We start from the raw sequence: 18,716 nt of genomic DNA on the forward strand, positions 1-18,716 counted from the left end.
TTCTGAATCTACTAATTTCTTGCAATCGATGGAACACCTCTGATTAAGTTGCTCATTACTTTTCTCACCATGTTTTCAAAAGAAATCAAACCAAGCTGTTTAAGGTTCAAAGGGTGAAATATTTGTGAAAGGTGTCTGAAAGCAGCACGAGAAAAGTGACGTCACTCCAGGTTTTAAAGGACAAAGCAGCTTTAATGGGCATCTCCAGGTTATTGTAACCCCGCTCCAGCGTCTATGTGTGCGGCGGCACACAGCCAGGTTAGTTAAGTATCGGCTGACAGTGCTCCCATGGCAGCTAATAGCAGAGCAGAGTGCAGATGCAGCGAGCTTTAATGAGGCTGATGGCATTACCTCTTTGTCTCTTCCCAAGTGGTCGGAAGGCTTAATTAAAGCATTTAGCTTAGTAAAAAAGGACTTCCTGCCCTGCTGATAGTCCCCTGTGTGAGGGAGGAAGAGGGGTAGAGGGGAGAATAAATGAGAGGAGGGGGGGCATATTTAACATTTCCTCGTTTTGGAACACTCAAAGGAGAAAGGCGTTTTAGCCGGCATTTATCACGGCTGAGCACTGTAATGTCCACATTGGTCTAAGGTAGAATAGACGCCATCTGCCCGCTCAAACTTAAAGGCTATTATTTCCACTGCAGGCACCCTGTATGTGAGAGACTCTTATTATTGCCCGAATGATAAAAGATATATTTGCCATCTGTAATGCTATGTATCAGTCTAGATTGTTTAAGTGTGAGTTGCAGGGTGCTGGAGATATCAGCTGTAGAGATGTCAGCCTTCTTGCTGATATATAGATGGCACTCAGCTTGTAGTGCTCAAAGTGCTCACATGAGATGGTAATTCAGGCAATTCTAAAAAAGTCAAATTTCACAAAACTGCAATGGAAACACTTTTTTTTTTGCTTTTCTAGGTCACATGATGCTATGGCTATGTGCTTGTCAGTAGGAACTGGCTCCCATGGGGACGATGCAGCAGGCGCTACAAGAGGTGTTATTGCATCAGCTGTTGTATGTTTCTGTGTCATACTGTTTGTGCTTTATGTGTTTTTATTATGTTTTTAACACTTGCTTCAACACAGATTGCACTCAAATAATAAAACTGAAATAACTCAAATAATTAAACTGAACTGAACTGAACTGAACCGAACCGAACCGAACCGAACCGAACCGAATCAAGTTCAAATCAAACTGAGTGAAGGAGGCAGTTGTGAAGTGGGTTTGGTTGGTGGTTTCCATGTGCTTTCACATTTGGACCACCTTGCAAAGTGTCCTATAGGTAAGTCAGCGGCAACATGATGTTGGCGTGGAAATGACCGAGCCCTAACCTGCCCCTTCAAACCCCCCCGAGTCCACCTGCAGAGGAGGATAATACTTCAAAGCCCTGACCTATAGCTTCACACACACACACACACACACACACACACACACACACACACACACACACACACACACACACACACACACACACACACACACACACACACACACACACACCCTCAGCCTCCTTCATCTGTCTGAGTCCACCAGATGACCTGCCATCCTGTCCAGGTAGCTGCTGTGATGAAGGTTAGCAGTGAATTATACATCACTATCTCACACACAACACCGGGGGTCGCAGAGTTTTGGGAGGAAGAGGAGGAGAGGAGGGCTGCAGGGAAACAGGAGGAAGAGTAAACGAACAAAGAGATAGATGGAAATAGTCTCTGTCCCTGGGGGAAAGAGCCCACTGTTCTTTTGAAGTTCATTTGGATTTTAAAAGCAGTTTGTAGCTTCGGCTGCTTCTCCTCCTCCTCACCAACATGCAGCAGATTGAGAGATGGACTGTGTCCTGCCAGGAGCTATTTAAGATACCGTGGGAAATATTTCCACTGGGAGCAAAATAAACTTCTTCAAAATGAAGTTTAACTCATTTTTGGGCATCATGGCTCCCCGATATATCATCATCAAACTAGCATACACTACTGCTTGTCTTAACCCTTTTAAATATGGACACCTGCAGTGCTACTTATCAGTCTAGATAGTTTTGTTGCGAGTGTTGGAGATATCGGCTGTAGAGATGTCTGCCTTCCCTCCAATACAATAGAACTAGACGGCACAAAGCTTGTGTTGCTCAAAGCTCCAAAATAATACCATTAAAAAACTCAACAGCAATGTCTCTCTAAAAATCATGACAAATTAAATGTGCAGACAAATATGTGTATATCTGTACGTCACAAAAACACAAAGTGAAGACAGACTCTGCTGCAGGGAGAGCAGAGTGTTTCTGCTGCAGATGAAATTCACACATCTACTATGAATGAGGAACCCGAGCAGGTAAACGCTGCTGTCCTCGGCTGTTCAGAGGAAAACAACACCTGACTTTTTCTGAGGAAGGGGTCAAACTGAAGAGACAGATAAGAGATTCAGCATTACAGAGACAGCATGCTGCAGCCTCTGTAATCAGGTATTTTATTTCTCAGATATGACCTTTGGCACTGAGAATTTTGATACTTCTATTTTCTTTATGAGTGTTCAATTAATTACACATGCTTGATTGGTACAGCTGGACATTAAGGTTTTTTAAAAAATGTGTTCCCCTCTTTAACCATTTGAAACCTGTGTAAAAAGAAGGCAATGAGCAATGTGTATATAGATAAATATATATATATATATATATATATATTCATAGAAAACAAATTAACTCAATATATAAATTATAGTATATATGATAAATTGTTTATAAATTGTATTCTATTTTGTAGGGAGTATTTGGTTACAATTACATATAGTCGTATGTTTATATATATATATATATTTATATCTATATATAATATATATATATATATATATATATATATATATATATAATACATATGTGTGTGTGTGTGTTTGCATATATATTTCTTTTCTATTTATTTTTGCATTCATGAGTTACATTTTCAAGTGAGTAAGCATATGTAGATTTATTAGTTAATGAACAATGGGGGGGTCAGATAAGTTTTCACTTCTTCCTACTCCTTTTCGAACTTTTGATTTGACTGTTTTTTTTTCTGTTTCTTTATTTTTCTTTTTTTCACTATAATTTTACTGGTTTGCATGTTCATGGTCTTGGGGGGGAAACATGTTCATTTCAGTCAATTAATTAATGAAAATTAATGTAATAAAATAAATACATTAAAATGAACTATAATAACTACAAAGAACAAAAGCAAAACACTAACCAACTAACTAACTAAATATTTTTTTGTGTTTAGTAAATGCCTGGAAAAAGTTATGAAAAACTATAATTATTTTGTAACATAATTTCAAATATTCAGTTATAATAATCATAAACATTGTTAATGTATACTTTTTTCTTTTCTCCCTAGACATTTTCACTGGCCTTTTAATAACAGTTTTCTAAATCTACTATTTTTTATTCTTTTATTAATTTATTTTTGTATTTATTTTTACAATTTCTAAAACATTTATTACCAAAGTGCTCACTGTCTTTTGTTCAGGGTTCAAAGGTTTAAATACTGAATGCAGCACAAGAAAAGTGATGTTGCACCACCTTTCAAAGGGTTAAATCCAACATTTTTGCGTGTGTGTGTGTAGTGCACCACCTGCCATTGTCCCAGCTCATTTCCCAACACAAAGTGGACTGTAATGAGCTCTGCATTACAGTAGCTACATGAAACCAGTCAGGTCATTATCTACGCACGCACACACACACACACACACACACACACGCACGCACGCACGCACGCACGCACGCGCGGACGCACACACACACACACACACACACACACACACACACACACACACACACACACACACACACACACACACACACACACACACCATCATTTCTGCTCCCTCTGTGTTAAACCCTGCACTTTGTTTCAGTCTGCTCTCAGGTTTGGACTAAGACACACATACACATGAGTAGGTTTCATTCATCTGTTGGACTTCAGAACACCATCTGCAGCCTCTGACAATCCACATCCCTGTTACACACACGCGCGCGCGCACACACACGCACGCACACACACACACACACACACACACACACACACACACACACACACACACACACACACACACACACACACACACACACACACACACACACACACACACACACACACACACACACGTATCCGTGTATGGTGGCGAGGCGCTGGGTGGTACAGCACGCTGGGGAGAGCCAAACAGTCTGCTCCGGGTGCCTGCAACATTCCTCCAGCTCCATTGTCACATTGCTTCACTCCTCACACATCATTATCCCAGCAGCTGTTCATTCAGCACACAGCAACAGAAACTTCTCAGGAAGTAAACACACACATCAGTGCACTGTAGCTGGCTTTAGCTGCACTGAGTGACAGTACGACTACTGAACGTATGTTCAGTCTAATGCAATCAGTGCTTGTTAAGCTGGAGCTAGCTTTCTCAACATGTTTGACTTACAGTTGATGCCTGCTAATGACTTTCACTGAAGAGACGCAGATATGTTGAGATAAACTCAGGATTCTCTTAACAGTCTTTGCAATCTCCCACAAACCTCTGCAGTAAGGCTGCACAGGTGACTGTGTGCATGTTTGTTGATGACCTCCTTTAACCCTTTCACACCCGCATCAACTTTCATGTGCGGTGTTCAGAAGTCTTTCCCAGTCATTTTATCCTCTGAAATCTGAGAAAACTGGTTTGATTTCTTTCAAAAACACAGGCAAATCATAAGTAACATGACAAAAATGTCCAGCAAACTGCAAAAAAGATTTTTAAAAAAGTAAAAGGTGACAGGTGACAGGGAAGTAATCTGAAAATGAATTGCTGCAGATTTTTAGATATTATCAAAAAAAGGGAAAAATGTCCAGAAACTTCTCTTAGGTAAATATCTAAAATTATGTTAATGTAATAGCCATTGTTGAGAATCATATTATTATTATCTTTCTAGATTACTTCATTTATTTAAGTTTGGTTTTTTTTTGCTTATTTATTTATCTATTATTTTATTTTATTTATTTATGTGTAATTTTTTACTCATTTTTTGCTAATTTTGGAGCCATTTCTTGTTACACTGCTTGCCCCCGCCCTCATGTTTTTTTAAGTAAATCAAGCCATTATTTTTCAGGTTTCAAAAAGTTAAAAGCACCTGCAACCAAAGTATTTTTATGAATCATTGTTGCAGTTAACAGAAAATTAATTGGCAACTGTTTTGATAGTTGATTAATTGTTTGTCATGTTTTAAAGCAAAATTAAAAACTATTTCACTGTGTCCTAGCTTCCAAATTCAATTTGTTGTTGTTATTTTGATATTTCCCTTAATAAAACAATCTATGTGTTTAGATATTTCTCACCATTTTCTGACATTTCATAGGGAGTGATTAATTATCAGATTAATCAATAATGAAAAGTCATCTCAGCCCTACAACATGTGTGCTGATGAATCAATCAACTGACGAAGTGTAGATGTTCTTCTGGCTGGTTGCCCATGAAAGGAACCTGCAAAAGCTGGATGGAGTAACGTGTGTTTACCACACTCCCCAATTAAGTTTGAGGTATTAGCATGCTAACATTTATTAAGTATGTCTCAGCACGATGGCTAAAGACACGTTCCTTTGTTCTCTGAATGAGTAGAACTGGCTGACCGGGTGACCGGAGAGGACCTGGGAGTCCCAAACACACACCGCTCTGTCACGCTGTGTGTGAATGAGGCTCAGATATGGTTTCTGGCGGCTGACCGCAGCCTGTGCTCCTGGTTGGCGATGGACGCTGGCAGCATATGGCAAAGCTTCAGTGTTTGAGTGCAAACACAAGCAGCCTTTCAGCAGGTCCGTCCCAACCATGGACACGTTCTGTCTGTCTCAGGAGGCTATGGAGTATGTGGGCTATGAGCAATGCTCATCTGCTGCTTCATCCGCTGCTATAATTAGCCACTTGTCAACTGAAAATTGCCTCAAGGCTAAAGTCGTTTGTGTGTGACGACAATGTGCACTTGTTGCCAGCACAAGTGTGGCTCCAAAGAAAAACTTCAATAACATACAGCAAAGATTGCTCTCTCGTCACCAAAAGGCATTAAGACAAAGATTTTCAGTGCATTTCCTTTGTTACAAATATCAGCAAAGCTCATGTTGTATAGCATCACTAAGGAACATGTAAGTATGTCCTCTTGTGAATGCACATGCTACAAACAACACACTTACAACACTGCCCTGTAACACTACTTGCAGTGAAAAGTACCCAGAGTACTAGGGTTCAGAGGAAATCTGCAGATGTAGAACTGAGCTTATCAGACCTCTGTAACACGCATCTCATGTCTGCTAGAGGCTATTGGCTCAAGGCTATATCGACCACCACTAGCATAGCACTGCTGAACTGTTGGCAGCAGAGATGCATTATAGGTAATGTAGAGGTGCCAGGTTTTGACAGGGGAAGGAAAATGTGTGGAATAAAAAAAGACTAGTTCTGCTACTGCTGCATAGATTTTGTATATTTTTTTAATGTCTATCGTGCATGATGCAAATAATGAATAATAGCAGATGCCTCTAGCAAATCACCTTATAAACTGTGTGAAAGTGACATCCCTTTTGTTGTGCTGCTTTCAGACCCCTTTCACAAGTTTTTAAACCTTTAACCCAAGCAATTTTTTTCAAAGGCATGGGTAAAAAAAGCAAAAATATCGGTTCAAAAAAAGGAAGGGATAAACTGTATTTAAATTATCATAATAACATTAAAAATTATTTTATTAAACTGTTATAATTTTTCCGCACTTTTTCGAAGATAATGTCTTTGCAAATTTTTGGGTCATTTTGTCTTTCATGGCTTTTTTTTATCCGTGATTTTAAGGGGAGACACTGCAGGTGAAGAAAGTAAAACTTTTTATCAATGTTTTAAAAACAAATACTAAACAATAATATAATAATACAAACAAGACGTGCCGGGTCTACTCCACGTGGTATTTCATAGGATACACTTTTTGCACTGTAGGCCCTATGTATGTGTGTGTACTCCAACAGGGATGCAGTGATTCTGATCTACACAGCAGCTCCACTAAACAAACAATACAAATGGCCCCCCACACGCCGCTTAAGTTGGCCTCCATTAGTTGTGTCCTTGATATGAAACGTGGCTCCTTATGTGCTGCTTGTTTGTGCAGCTCATTAAAAAGTGAGTAAAGCCACAGAGGAGCAGAGGGGAGCATCTGGAGCCACTCCACAACCAGCAGCTCTGGCTACTGAGGCTGATGAGAAAGCAGCCCTCCCCACTCAGTCACCCCCGCCCCTCTGCACAGATCCTCACCTCTGCACATTATCTACCGCTTTAAAGTGAGCTGGCCATCTTTTAGGCATGAAGTGAAGTCACTGGTGTTGTGATAAGTGTGAAAATGTCAATGCTGTTGGGCTCTTGTCCACACCTCTTACTGACATTGACCCGCTGTTCAGTGGCATGAAAAATTCCCTATAAATTAACCCCAAAGTAGCCCATTTAATTTTGGCCATTAAAACTGTGACCAATAAATTATTGTAAACCTTTGAAACCTGAGCAAACTGACTGGATTTCTTTTAAAATCATGGGAGGAAAGCAATGAGCAACGAAACAAGAATTAGTAAAAAGTTTCAAGGAAATTACCTGAAAACAAGAACGTGGCCTTCAGAAAGTGCTACAAATAAAATCAATTTTATAGAGATATTTTTTTCTGTAACATAATTTTAAATATATAACAAATATTGGACATTTTTTTGGTGACTGACTGATGCAAGACTCTACGACATGTGACACTTTTTAAAAGGTTAATGATGTCCATCTTAAAAAAAAACCCAAAACAAAACATTCATTTTTATCTAGGCATGCCAAGTCTTAGTGACATCACATGAAGAAGAATGAACCTTTGAATGTATCTGTACATTGTAGTCTACGGTGCATTTATTTCATGTAACAGTTTGGACTTTAAAATGAAATGATTTGAAGTAGTTTCCATACTCAACAGCAGAAATGTAAAGCTGGGGGGAACCATCTGTTTACAATGGGCCTATGGGAAGTCCAGTAAAGTGTAGCATCAGCTGGAGTCTATCTCTGCTCATATTAGGTAGGATGCAGGGCACACCAATAAACAACTCTAAAAACTCTAAGTTAAAACCAGCAGCCATCACAAACTGAAAATGTAATTACACTCAACAATAGGAAAGCTGTGAACGCAACAGAAAACGTAGTGATGATTTTTAAATATTAGAGCTTTGCCAGTGGTGACTTCATTATGCCAGCGACCCTCATTCACTGAACGGTGGCCATGGCCCACTGGTGGGCCTCAGAGTGCCATCCTGTGGGCAGGGGTTGCCAAATGACTAGATTGGTAACAAAGCTATTTTCATATTTAAATGTTCTTCACATGAATAAAAAAAAAAGTCAAATTAAAAGTGGGCCATTGTTGCCTTGGATTCAGTGACACAAAATGCAATTTTTTTTTTTTCGTTTTGCAATTTATTACAAAGAAAATTTTCAGTCAAAGGGAAAATAAATGATAAAAAAAGATGTAAATAACAAAAATATCTGCAAAATAAAAAAGTGAAAGAGGAAAAAAGGAGGTGAAGAGATGCAGACTAATTAATAGTAGGAAGAAATGACTACTAGGCTCTGTAACATGGCCGTCTGTTTGCTTGGCTGTAACTGGGCATACATTTTTATGGTGTACTTATAGTTTCTTATCTTCCGTCATCCACCTCTTCTCAAACAAATCTTCCATATTCCTTATTTTGTGAGTAACTTTTTTTTGTTTGTTTTCTCACTCTTTGGGTCTCTGTTTCATTGCTGCAATTATCAAGATCCTAAATAGGTATTTTTCATCATTGATTGAGAGTAGCTGAAGGTTTTCCCAAATTGACATATTTTGCTTTCCAGTTTTCCAGCTTTTCCTGTGCTGCGTTTAGTCGCCCTCACAAGTATTTAATCCTTTAATATCTGAGCAGACTGGTTTGCTTTGTTGGAAAACTTGGGGGGAAAAGACAAGGACCAACTTGGCAAGAATTGTTCTGCAATTTGCAAGAATTTAGTGGTTTTGGGAAATTATTATTTATAAAACAAAAGCTGGGGGGACATTTTCAAAAACTGTATTTATAATTATTAAATAGTTAATTATTAAAAAAAATATTTCATTCTATAAGCAGCTTTTCAGGTCATAATTTTATTTATTTATTTGTTTATTTATTTGAAAATATTTAAATAATTTTCCTGTAAATTTTTTTTATTTTTTTTGTTGCAAATTTTTGGTCAGTTTTTCTTAAGTTGATCATTGACGCTTTTCCATTAATTTTGAAGGAATTAAGCTGATTTAATCAGGCTTCATAGGGTTAATGTAGCAATACTTCTAGTTAGGAGTTACTGTCTGTGACCTTATAAATGTCCATAATCAATGTCTCATGGAAGACTAATTGTTGCTCTAAAGTTGGATGGACAAACTGATCAGAGCACAAGCACTTATGAGCACCAAAGGAGAGAAAATCAAGAACTGGAGGGACTACTTTTTATTGCTTCTAATACACTCCACAACTGTCACTTTATCAGCTGACCCATGACCTATCTTAATACATCTTCATTGCAAACATCCCTCATCTATTCCTCTTTGTACCCTCCGTCCTATCAGCACACAGCCTCAGCCACACTGAGTGTCCCCACCTCTTATTGTCCCTCTCAGCCCCTCCTTTGTTGACACTCTGCCTCTGTCTCCCTCCTTTACCCCAACCAGCGCCACGGGCCTCAGCTGTCAGCCGTTAGTATTCCTGCTGCCAAGGCCCCGAGACCACAGGGAGCCCTGGCGGCCACACAATCTTTCTCTCTCTCTCTCTCTCTCTCTCTCTCTCTCTCTCTCTCTCTCACACACACACACACACACACACACACACACACACACACACATACACACACACAGGCAGCCTTCACCATCCTCATCTGGTATCCCTGAGGCAAAGGCTGATTCTGTGTTTGTGCGTGTTTGTTGATGAGCACAGCTCCAGCGACACACTCATAGGCCAGGGATTTTCATTTTCGCTCATTTGGTATTTTGTCCATTATTTTTTCCCTCTCATTTCCCTCGCAGTAATGTTTCTGCGCTAAAGCACAGTTTGCATTATTGATGAAGCTGCCACCTTCCTCCTCCCCCAATCTGTCTGGGCAGAGGGATGGAGGGATGGAGGAAGATGGATGGTGGAGAGGAAGGAAGGTTTGAGGGCGTAAGGATATTGGATGGATGGATGGATGGATGGACAGACGGACAAATGGACGGATGGATGGACAAATGGATGTGGATGAATGGATGGACGGACGGACGGATGGATGTGGATAAATGGATGGACGGATGAACGGACAGACGGATGTGGATGGATGGATGGATGGATGGACGGATGGATGAATGGACAAATGGATGTGGATGGATGGATGGATGGATGGACGGATGGATGTGGATGAATAGATGGATGGATGATAGAACAGATGGATGAATGGATAGACGGCCAGACGAATGATGAATGGATGGATTGATGAATGAATGGAGAGATGGATGGATGGACGGACAGATGAACGGATGGACGGAAAGACGGATGAAGACTGGATGGATGGACAGACAGACGGATGGACAAATGGATGTGGATGGATAGACGGACAGATGAGCAGACAAACGAATGTGGACGGATGGATAGATGGATGGATGGATGGACAGACAGATGGATGGATAGATGGACGAATGGATAGATGGATAGATGGACTGTCGGACGGGTGGACAAACGGATGTGGATGGATGGATGGACGGATGAGCAGACAAACGGATGTGGATGGGTGGATAGATGGATGGATGGATGGACAGACAAATGTTGGATAGATGGACGTACGGATGGATGGATAGATAGACTGACAGATGGATGGAGGGGTGGATGGTGTGTACAGAAGGCTGGATTTTCTGCCCCCCAGGATGCCAGACAGCCCATGTAAGCAGTGTTTACTGAGCATGGATCCAAGCCATATGGTGCCACTTTAGGAGGGTTCCTAACACACACACACACACACACACACACACACACACACACACACACAGACACACAGACACACACACACACACACACACACACACACACACACACACAGTCTACCCAAAATAGATGGGAGTATAATTGTTCTCATTCACTTTCATCGTGATCTGCTCTTTGGTTTCAATGACTTGCATCAACTGGAAATTCTGGCACTAGATGAAAAGTCAGGGAAAGAAAAGGGTCAACAGGTCAACTGGTTGTTAAGATATTGTGATCTTGGCCAAAGTGCTGGACAGATGGCTGCACCAACAGACCATCCAAAGCCACCCAAATGCTGGGGCCAAAAAGTAAAAGGATTCCCCCCAAGATGGCAGGTCTAAGACTCCCATGATGCTGGGATCAGACTACACAATATTTCTGTCTTTTGAGACAATCTGTGTCTTCTTATGATGCCTCATAGCTACCAAGAACATGGCAGACAACATGTTGGACCCACAGAATGCTTTCAAAGAGGATGACATGGTCGACTTAAAGTCAGAGGTCAGAGTTTTTATCTTCTGTAAGTACAGCATGGATACGGAGCTGCAGACAACTTTTCACTGTACCTGTACCACCCACACCTGTCACTATGTCAGCAGAGGCTGCAGAGGGGCGACATGAACCAATTAGATCTCAACCAAAGTCTTTGAAAACGTAAATAAGTGTTTACTGACTTATATCCAAACACACGTATAACTGAGAAGTTGCTCTGTTTGCTCTACTATTACAAGCTGCATATTAAGAACAAGTCAAATATGGTTTTATACAATAGTCAAGGTTAGCTGGTCACCCCAAATCACGTGATTGGATACATTTATGTAACCCCCCGAGTTCAAATTGAGTCACGAGTCACCTTTTACATTTCACAAGAGGTGAAAAAATTTTGACAGAGATACACAAAAATGATTTTCTGACACATTTAGCATCGAACAAGAGAAATTGTTCATATGTGTTAATATATGCATATATTAACACGAATATTACCCCCCCCCCAAAAAAAAAGCAACAAATATTGTTAATTATTATTATTGCCATGGGTAAAATATTTTCTTAAAAAATCATCAGAAAAAAACTACAAAATCACCAAACATTTTAAACCCAAACCCAAAACTTTTAAAGAAATAGAAAAATGCCAAAACTTTTTTTTAAAATTACCCTGAAATTTAAAGGAAAAAATAAATCACCCAGAAATTTGGGTGATTTTTTTTTTCCTACAAAGGTATGGACTAAGCCCCAAATGTCCTCAAATTTTGGAAACACCCCCGGTTTTAAATAATTATACTTTATACTTGCAGTATGTTTTATTTCATTGTGATTTAAGCCCATGTATTATCATTTTGTCGAAAAAAATTGAATATATGGACGTTAATGTGGTCTTCATAGAAAGTGTTACCAAAAAATGTAGAAATGCCAATACTATACAGTCATGAAGAATAACAAAAAACACTTAAATTCAGAAAACAGTCACAAACTGTCCTGTAAAGGATATTTCACTATATAACCTATAACCATCACCCTGATCCATATTTGAGTGGAAAGTGTTTCATCGCCTTAAACAAAGGCCATTTAACTCCTGGAAAATCTAAAAATAAACTTTGCTTCTCCTGTAGGAAAACATGACAACAGCAGATGCAGATTTGTGTAGATTCTGATCAAAATGTGGGCATATTGGTACTGATAAGTTCAACAGTAACTGTGTCACTCTGTCATCACATCAGAACTGAAGCACAGAGGGGGTATTTATTCCTAAATTTTGCAGAAACACAAAAAAAACAGCACCAGTTACCAGCCTACTCACCAAAGTCAGCCAGCTTGAGCTCTCCAGTATCGCTGATGAGCAGGTTTTGTGGTTTCAGGTCACGGTGAAGGATGTACCTCTGGTGGATGTAGGACAGGCCTCTCAGTAACTGGAACAGGAACAGCTAAAAAGCACAAGTGAACAAAAGGAAGGAACAGTTAACACTTTAACACCTGTATCAACAACAGTTTTCTTGTGCTGCATTCAGGCACCTTTCACAAGCATTTAAACTTCTGAAACCTGAGAAAATAGTTTGATTTCTTTTAAGTACATGAGAAAAAAAATGCAATCAGCAACTTGGAAATAGAAGTCCTGCAAATACCAAAAGTAAAACATTAAAAACAATTAAAAAGTTGTGAAAAAAAGGTGACAAGAAAATGACCACAAAATTCGCTGATGGGAATCTAAGGTATAAAAAAAACAAAAACAAAAAAACAAACAAACAAACAAACAAAAATGTAGACATTTTATGTTATTTAAACTCTTACATTTCCTTTATTTTTTTTAGCACTTTCTTAACCCTTTGAGACCTGGACTGATAAGCTCTCTTGTGCTGTGTTCAGACGCCTTCCACAAGTATTAAAACCTTTGAAAAAACCTTTTCTTTGATGAGAAAATTAATTTGGTGTCTTTTAAAACTTGGGAAAAAGGGAAACAGCAAGAGATGCCTCACAAGGAAATGGGGTTTGTTTCCCAATGTTGTAGAAAATTAGGAAATGGTGACGAGAAATGACCTGGAAATTAGTTTAGGTGAGAGATGAAATTATTAGATTTATTTTTTTGGTGAAAAAACAGGGAAACTTCCAGAAATGTTACAAATAGACCAAACTGTGCATACTAGCACTTTCTTCCAAGTTTATTGCCTATTTTTTATTCTTTTCTTATAGCCCTTTTCTTATTCCTTTCTTATGCCTCTTTCTGTTTTTTTTTTAAACTTTCAGGTAATTTTCTTGTTGGTGCGCGTTTATGTGTGTGTGTGTGTGTTTTCTCGATTTTGTTGTTGTTTGTTTAGTTATTTTTTTAATTTCTTGTTTTTATTGCTGCGATTTTTTTGAAGTTGCTCTTTTGAAATAATTGAAGCCAATTTGCTGAGGTTTCAAAGGGTTAAATATAACTATGATACACAGTCTTTGTAAAAACAACATGGTGGAAACAGATTTTTTTATATCACACACTGGGATCGTTTACGAGCAGCGATATTCATCCCATTCGTCTCAGGCTGAACCTCCATGTCTCTGTTGTGGCATATTGAGCTCAGAGAGGTGCACAGAAACCTCTTCATCACTGAGGTGCAAATGAGAGCAGCCATGAACCCCACATTATTTACATACTGTCCACATCACAGAGGCACACACACCAAAATCAATACCGAGCCATCGGTCAAGAACACAGCCGTCATTTCCAACACTCAGACTATTGAAGAGTGATCAAACAGATGGGACATCACAGCGGCCGTCTGATTTCACAGCTGAATTAACTGCTGCGCTGACTCAGAGAAAGAATAAGTGGTACATTAAACTGTCTGCTGCTGCTTCAAAAAACTCCTCTTCACTACATACATCCTGGCTTATGATATTTTTGATCGATTCTGCTCGGTGTAGAATTGTGCTTTTTATACAGTATGGGGTGTTTCAGAGAGTGACAGCAGAAATGTACAGAGGTGTGACAGACTAAGCTGAAATCACACCAAACATACGGAGCTGGGCGGGGCCGCTGCCTCCTTTTCATTCTCTGTGAAGGGTGGAGAATCGATTGAAAAGAGCGTGACGGCTGCTGAAATCACAAGCAGGATGGCAGCGCTGCAAGAAAAGTTAAAATTGATGAACTCTGACCCAGAGGCACAAAGGGAAAAAGACACATCTTTGTCCTTCATCAAGAAAATTCTGTTTCTATGTTCAGTCTATGTTATCAAGCAGAGACACAGTGCAGTCACCAGAATAAATGTTGGCATTATATGTTTCTGCAAACCACAGATACATTATATTTACTTACTTTACTTATAATGTTATTATGAAGCAGAAACGTTAAAACATTAAGTTTCATTACGTTTCAACAATGGTGTGCTTAACATGTGGTTATGTTAAGGCATAAAAACCACTCGGTTAGGATAAAAAATACCCACTTTGGTGGCACATCCCTGCTGGAAATCTCAAAATCTCTGATAAAAACGCTTTTTGTGGCACTATCCTGGCATAAAATGCAACAACATCTCATAAAATAAAAGGAAAAGAAAAAAAAAGAAAAAGCTTTTCATGGGCAGGTAACGCAACAATGTATCTGTTTTTGGCTCTATCCCAGTGCAAATCAAAACACCTCAAAAAAAAAAAAAAAAAAAACTAAAAAGGGTGATAGGCAACTTGGCAAGAAATGTCCTGCAAATTGGGAAAAAAAAACAGATCTTGGTTGTTTTTTTTTTTTTGTTTTTTTTTTTTTAAATAGCTAGGGTGAAATTTCCAGATGACTGTTTCCAATTATCATCAAGATATCTTTAAAATTACTTTAAAGATAAATGACAGTTTTTAAGCTGTAAACATTTGTTTGTTTCTTTCTTTGTTTTTGACAATTTTCTGGTAATTTTTATTGTGCTTTCTACTAATTTCTGTCTAGTTTTTGGGTCATTTCTTTTTGATTTTTTTTTAAAGAAAACAGGTCAATTTGCCCAGATTTTAAAGAGTTAAATTCATTTTTTTAGCCGTTCCAGTTTTACATCCCTCATTGTTCCACACAGCTTTTGTGTGCCTCCTGCTCATGCGTGCTTATGGGGGTATTTCACCTTTAAAAACTGCAGGTGAAAACACAATTACTGCAGTTCTTTAAAACAATTGAACTCCTTTAAACAAAGCAACTGGATGTTTTCAGACAAATATAATAAGAGAGCAAATTCGTTCATAAAAAAAATTATAAAAAAAAACACCCATGAAAATGCATGAATGCGCTTTTGCTGACACGTCACATGAATAAAGATGAAATTGCATTGAAATTTACATTTTTACAGCCAATTATCTTACTGCTGGAATTAAGCAATGTGCGTCCACCTAACTGCAGAGCTCATAAACCCAAACTGCATCCACTAAACAAGTTCTGCTTTTAATATATGCATGCTGCACAAAGTGTATCTGTCGGTTTGAGCTTCCAAAAACAAAATTCTAATATGTATCCAAAGTCAGAGCGACATCAAACTTGTTTTGTTTTCCTTCTGAGATCTGGCAGTTCTTCACCCCCCCCGCAGACGTGTCAATCAACAAATAATGAGGCGTGCACGATACAGCGTTTCTTTCACCCCAATTCCAGCATTCTCCTCTCATTCCTCTCCTCTCACTGATGCTACAGTCCCGGCCAATTAAGCTGATTGAAGCACCGTAGAGCCCAATCAGGGATGGGCCCTGTCTGGCATCTGGAGTCACCGGGTCAACGGTTTACTATTCCTGCACTCGGCGGGCGAGAGATGAACTGCCGCGCCGAAAATTAGCATGGGAAATGTGTGCTTACTCATGTATATCAAATACACTTCTGAAAAGCCCTCGCCTTGTTAGAGCGCAACTGCACGGTAATAAAAAGAGAGAGAAAAAAGATTCTCTTCAGCTCTTCAATTCAAACATCAAACCTTTCTTAAAAGAGGCTTTTTTTTCTTTTTCGGCACGGCTCCGATTGAAACAGCTCAGTTCCATTTGCATTCTAATATCGGAGGGAAAGTGGAGTGCTGAGCGCCGTTTTAAAGAGGCTGTTCACGCACACTGTTTTGACAATAATAATAACACTGTATGCTGTTATCAAGAGGGCCAATTCTCAAGACAAAGTACACAGATTTACACTCCTGTTGGCCTCTAATGAAAAGGTTCACATCAGCATTCCTCTCACTGGTCACACGGGCTTCGTGTGGTCACTCAGTGAACATTTGGCTTGCTGACCCCTCAGACATCTGCTCATCAGACAGGCTCAGCAGACTGTAATAAGTGACTATGAGATGTCCATCTGGGAAAATGCTCTGAGAGGAACCCTGCAGTTGAAGGTGTGACCGCACCAATTAAGCACCAAAATGAGACGGAAAATAAAGACGGGACAGATTGACAGGGATAAACAAGAGAGGACAAAAATAAATATAAAAAGTGAAAAAAACTCACTTGAAGGAGAGGTGGCAGCAACACCTTGATGTGGATGTTATTCAGTCTCAAGGCAGTAGTCTGATTTTTTAATGGGTTATGACAATTTATTTTATTTCATTTATGTATTTTATTTAAAAGGGACCATGTACAGTTTAAAAAACATACATTTGATGCACAGTACCAGATTATACCTTACAGCTAATTTGCATCTGCAGGTCAGAGCGAATACACAGCACAAAGACATGGAAATGTAATATAATAAAATACAATATAAAATATAAAGTACAAGAAGAGAGAGAAAATGAAAGACACACACAAGACAAATCATACACACAACAGCACATGATGTAAAGTGATACAAAGAAGACGCAAGACAGACAATTTAACACAAAACTACACAAAATAGCTCATCATCCACAAAACACAGAATAAAAAGCTGCACACAACAGAGCATCATAAGTGATTGCTTGTCAAATTAAAAACAAATTATAAATATATTATATATTAAGCTCAAGCCAGCAAGACTTTCTACAAAGCTGATTCTGACTTTGGAAACAGCAGTTGACTAAATAACCTCACCTCAGGGTCTATTTAGAGGCTGATTTGAGCTTTCCATCCAACTCAAAAAAGAAAAAAAGAAAGAAAAAAAGGTGGCATTCTACCTCTTCGTACACTATGGGTATGTCACATTTGCACATTATTCCATTACATTTCAAAACCGTTTTGATGTCCATATTACAAGGTAAAGGAATTCTTACCAGTTTGTCTTGATTAGGAATCAAATAACAGCTCAAATAGCCGTTGTTTTTTACTGAGATATTGATGCATTATAATGATAATGCCCTGAAAAGACATCGTTGCATTTCCTGTAGTAACAGTGGCACCAAAACTGGCTATTTTACAGAGACATCACTGTGTTTCCAGCAGGGAGACTGCTCCCAAAACTAGGTATTTTAAGCCAAAACATGTTTCTTACCTAATCATAACCAAGTCAGTTTTGTGCCTAAACCTAACCACAACGTTGCGATGTATTCACTACATTGTAATGGGTAAAAATAAAGTATCCATGTGTTGCAGAAATGCACAATGCCAATATTTTCCCTGGTGATTGGTGTGTTGAAACAATGTATAAAATGCTTGTATAGTGTTTAAAAATACTATATAGGGGTAATGCGCTGCTTAAAAATGTACTGTAAGGGCAACTGATAATAACACAGCCCAGGAGGATTGCCATAAAAATGAAAAGATTTTTATAAACCCTGGAAAAAGACAAGCAAAACAAAGTTTTACGTCAAAAATGGGCTAAATGTCATTAATAGTTTAAGTCGTTTTTTTTTTTTAACTCACTAACTAACTTTTCTTTGTCTCATGGTATTTTGACGACTAAAGTCAGACCTGTAACACGTTCTTCAGGGTCTCCTGGATGTATCTTTTGCAAAGTCTTCACAAACTGAATCTTTTTACATAAATTACAGAATAATTGTTCACAATTAACCAGTCTCCGAAGTGCTGGCGGCAGTTTAATTGTAATAATAACTTGAATATTCCACAACAAAGAAACACACAGATCTACTTGATGATTCATTGATACTACAGGGTTATGTCAGGGCCATGGCTAATGAATAATTCAAGTCCTTTTCAAGTGTTTGTGATGTCTGATGTGAGTAAATACCACAGCACTCATGAATATATTTCACTGTTGCCATGGAGAAGACACTGAAAACAAAAGCAACACCTCCAGTTTGTTTCACAGCTTTCCTGTTAGAATTTTGTTCTTCGAGCCTCAGCAGAGCTC

The 18,716-nt window shown here is 38.8% G+C and overlaps 1 protein-coding gene across 3 annotated transcripts in view; it reads right to left on the bottom strand.

Annotated features, from left to right (window-relative positions):
* The window catches only part of cdk14 (cyclin dependent kinase 14), a 231,510-nt gene that overhangs the window by 108,877 nt on the left and 103,917 nt on the right, over window positions 1–18,716 (bottom strand). For all 3 annotated transcript variants that reach the window (XM_088084957.1, XM_088084959.1, XM_088084958.1), the window contains one exon: window positions 12,819–12,942. In XM_088084957.1, the coding sequence (XP_087941083.1) occupies window positions 12,819–12,942 (124 nt within the window). The remainder of the gene's footprint in view (window positions 1–12,818; window positions 12,943–18,716) is intronic.

This window comes from Plectropomus leopardus, chromosome 11 (genome assembly GCF_026936395.1).
Source record: "Plectropomus leopardus strain MGB_pleo_1.0 chromosome 11, ASM2693639v1, whole genome shotgun sequence".
In the NCBI taxonomy this organism is placed as follows: domain Eukaryota; kingdom Metazoa; phylum Chordata; class Actinopteri; order Perciformes; family Serranidae; genus Plectropomus; species Plectropomus leopardus.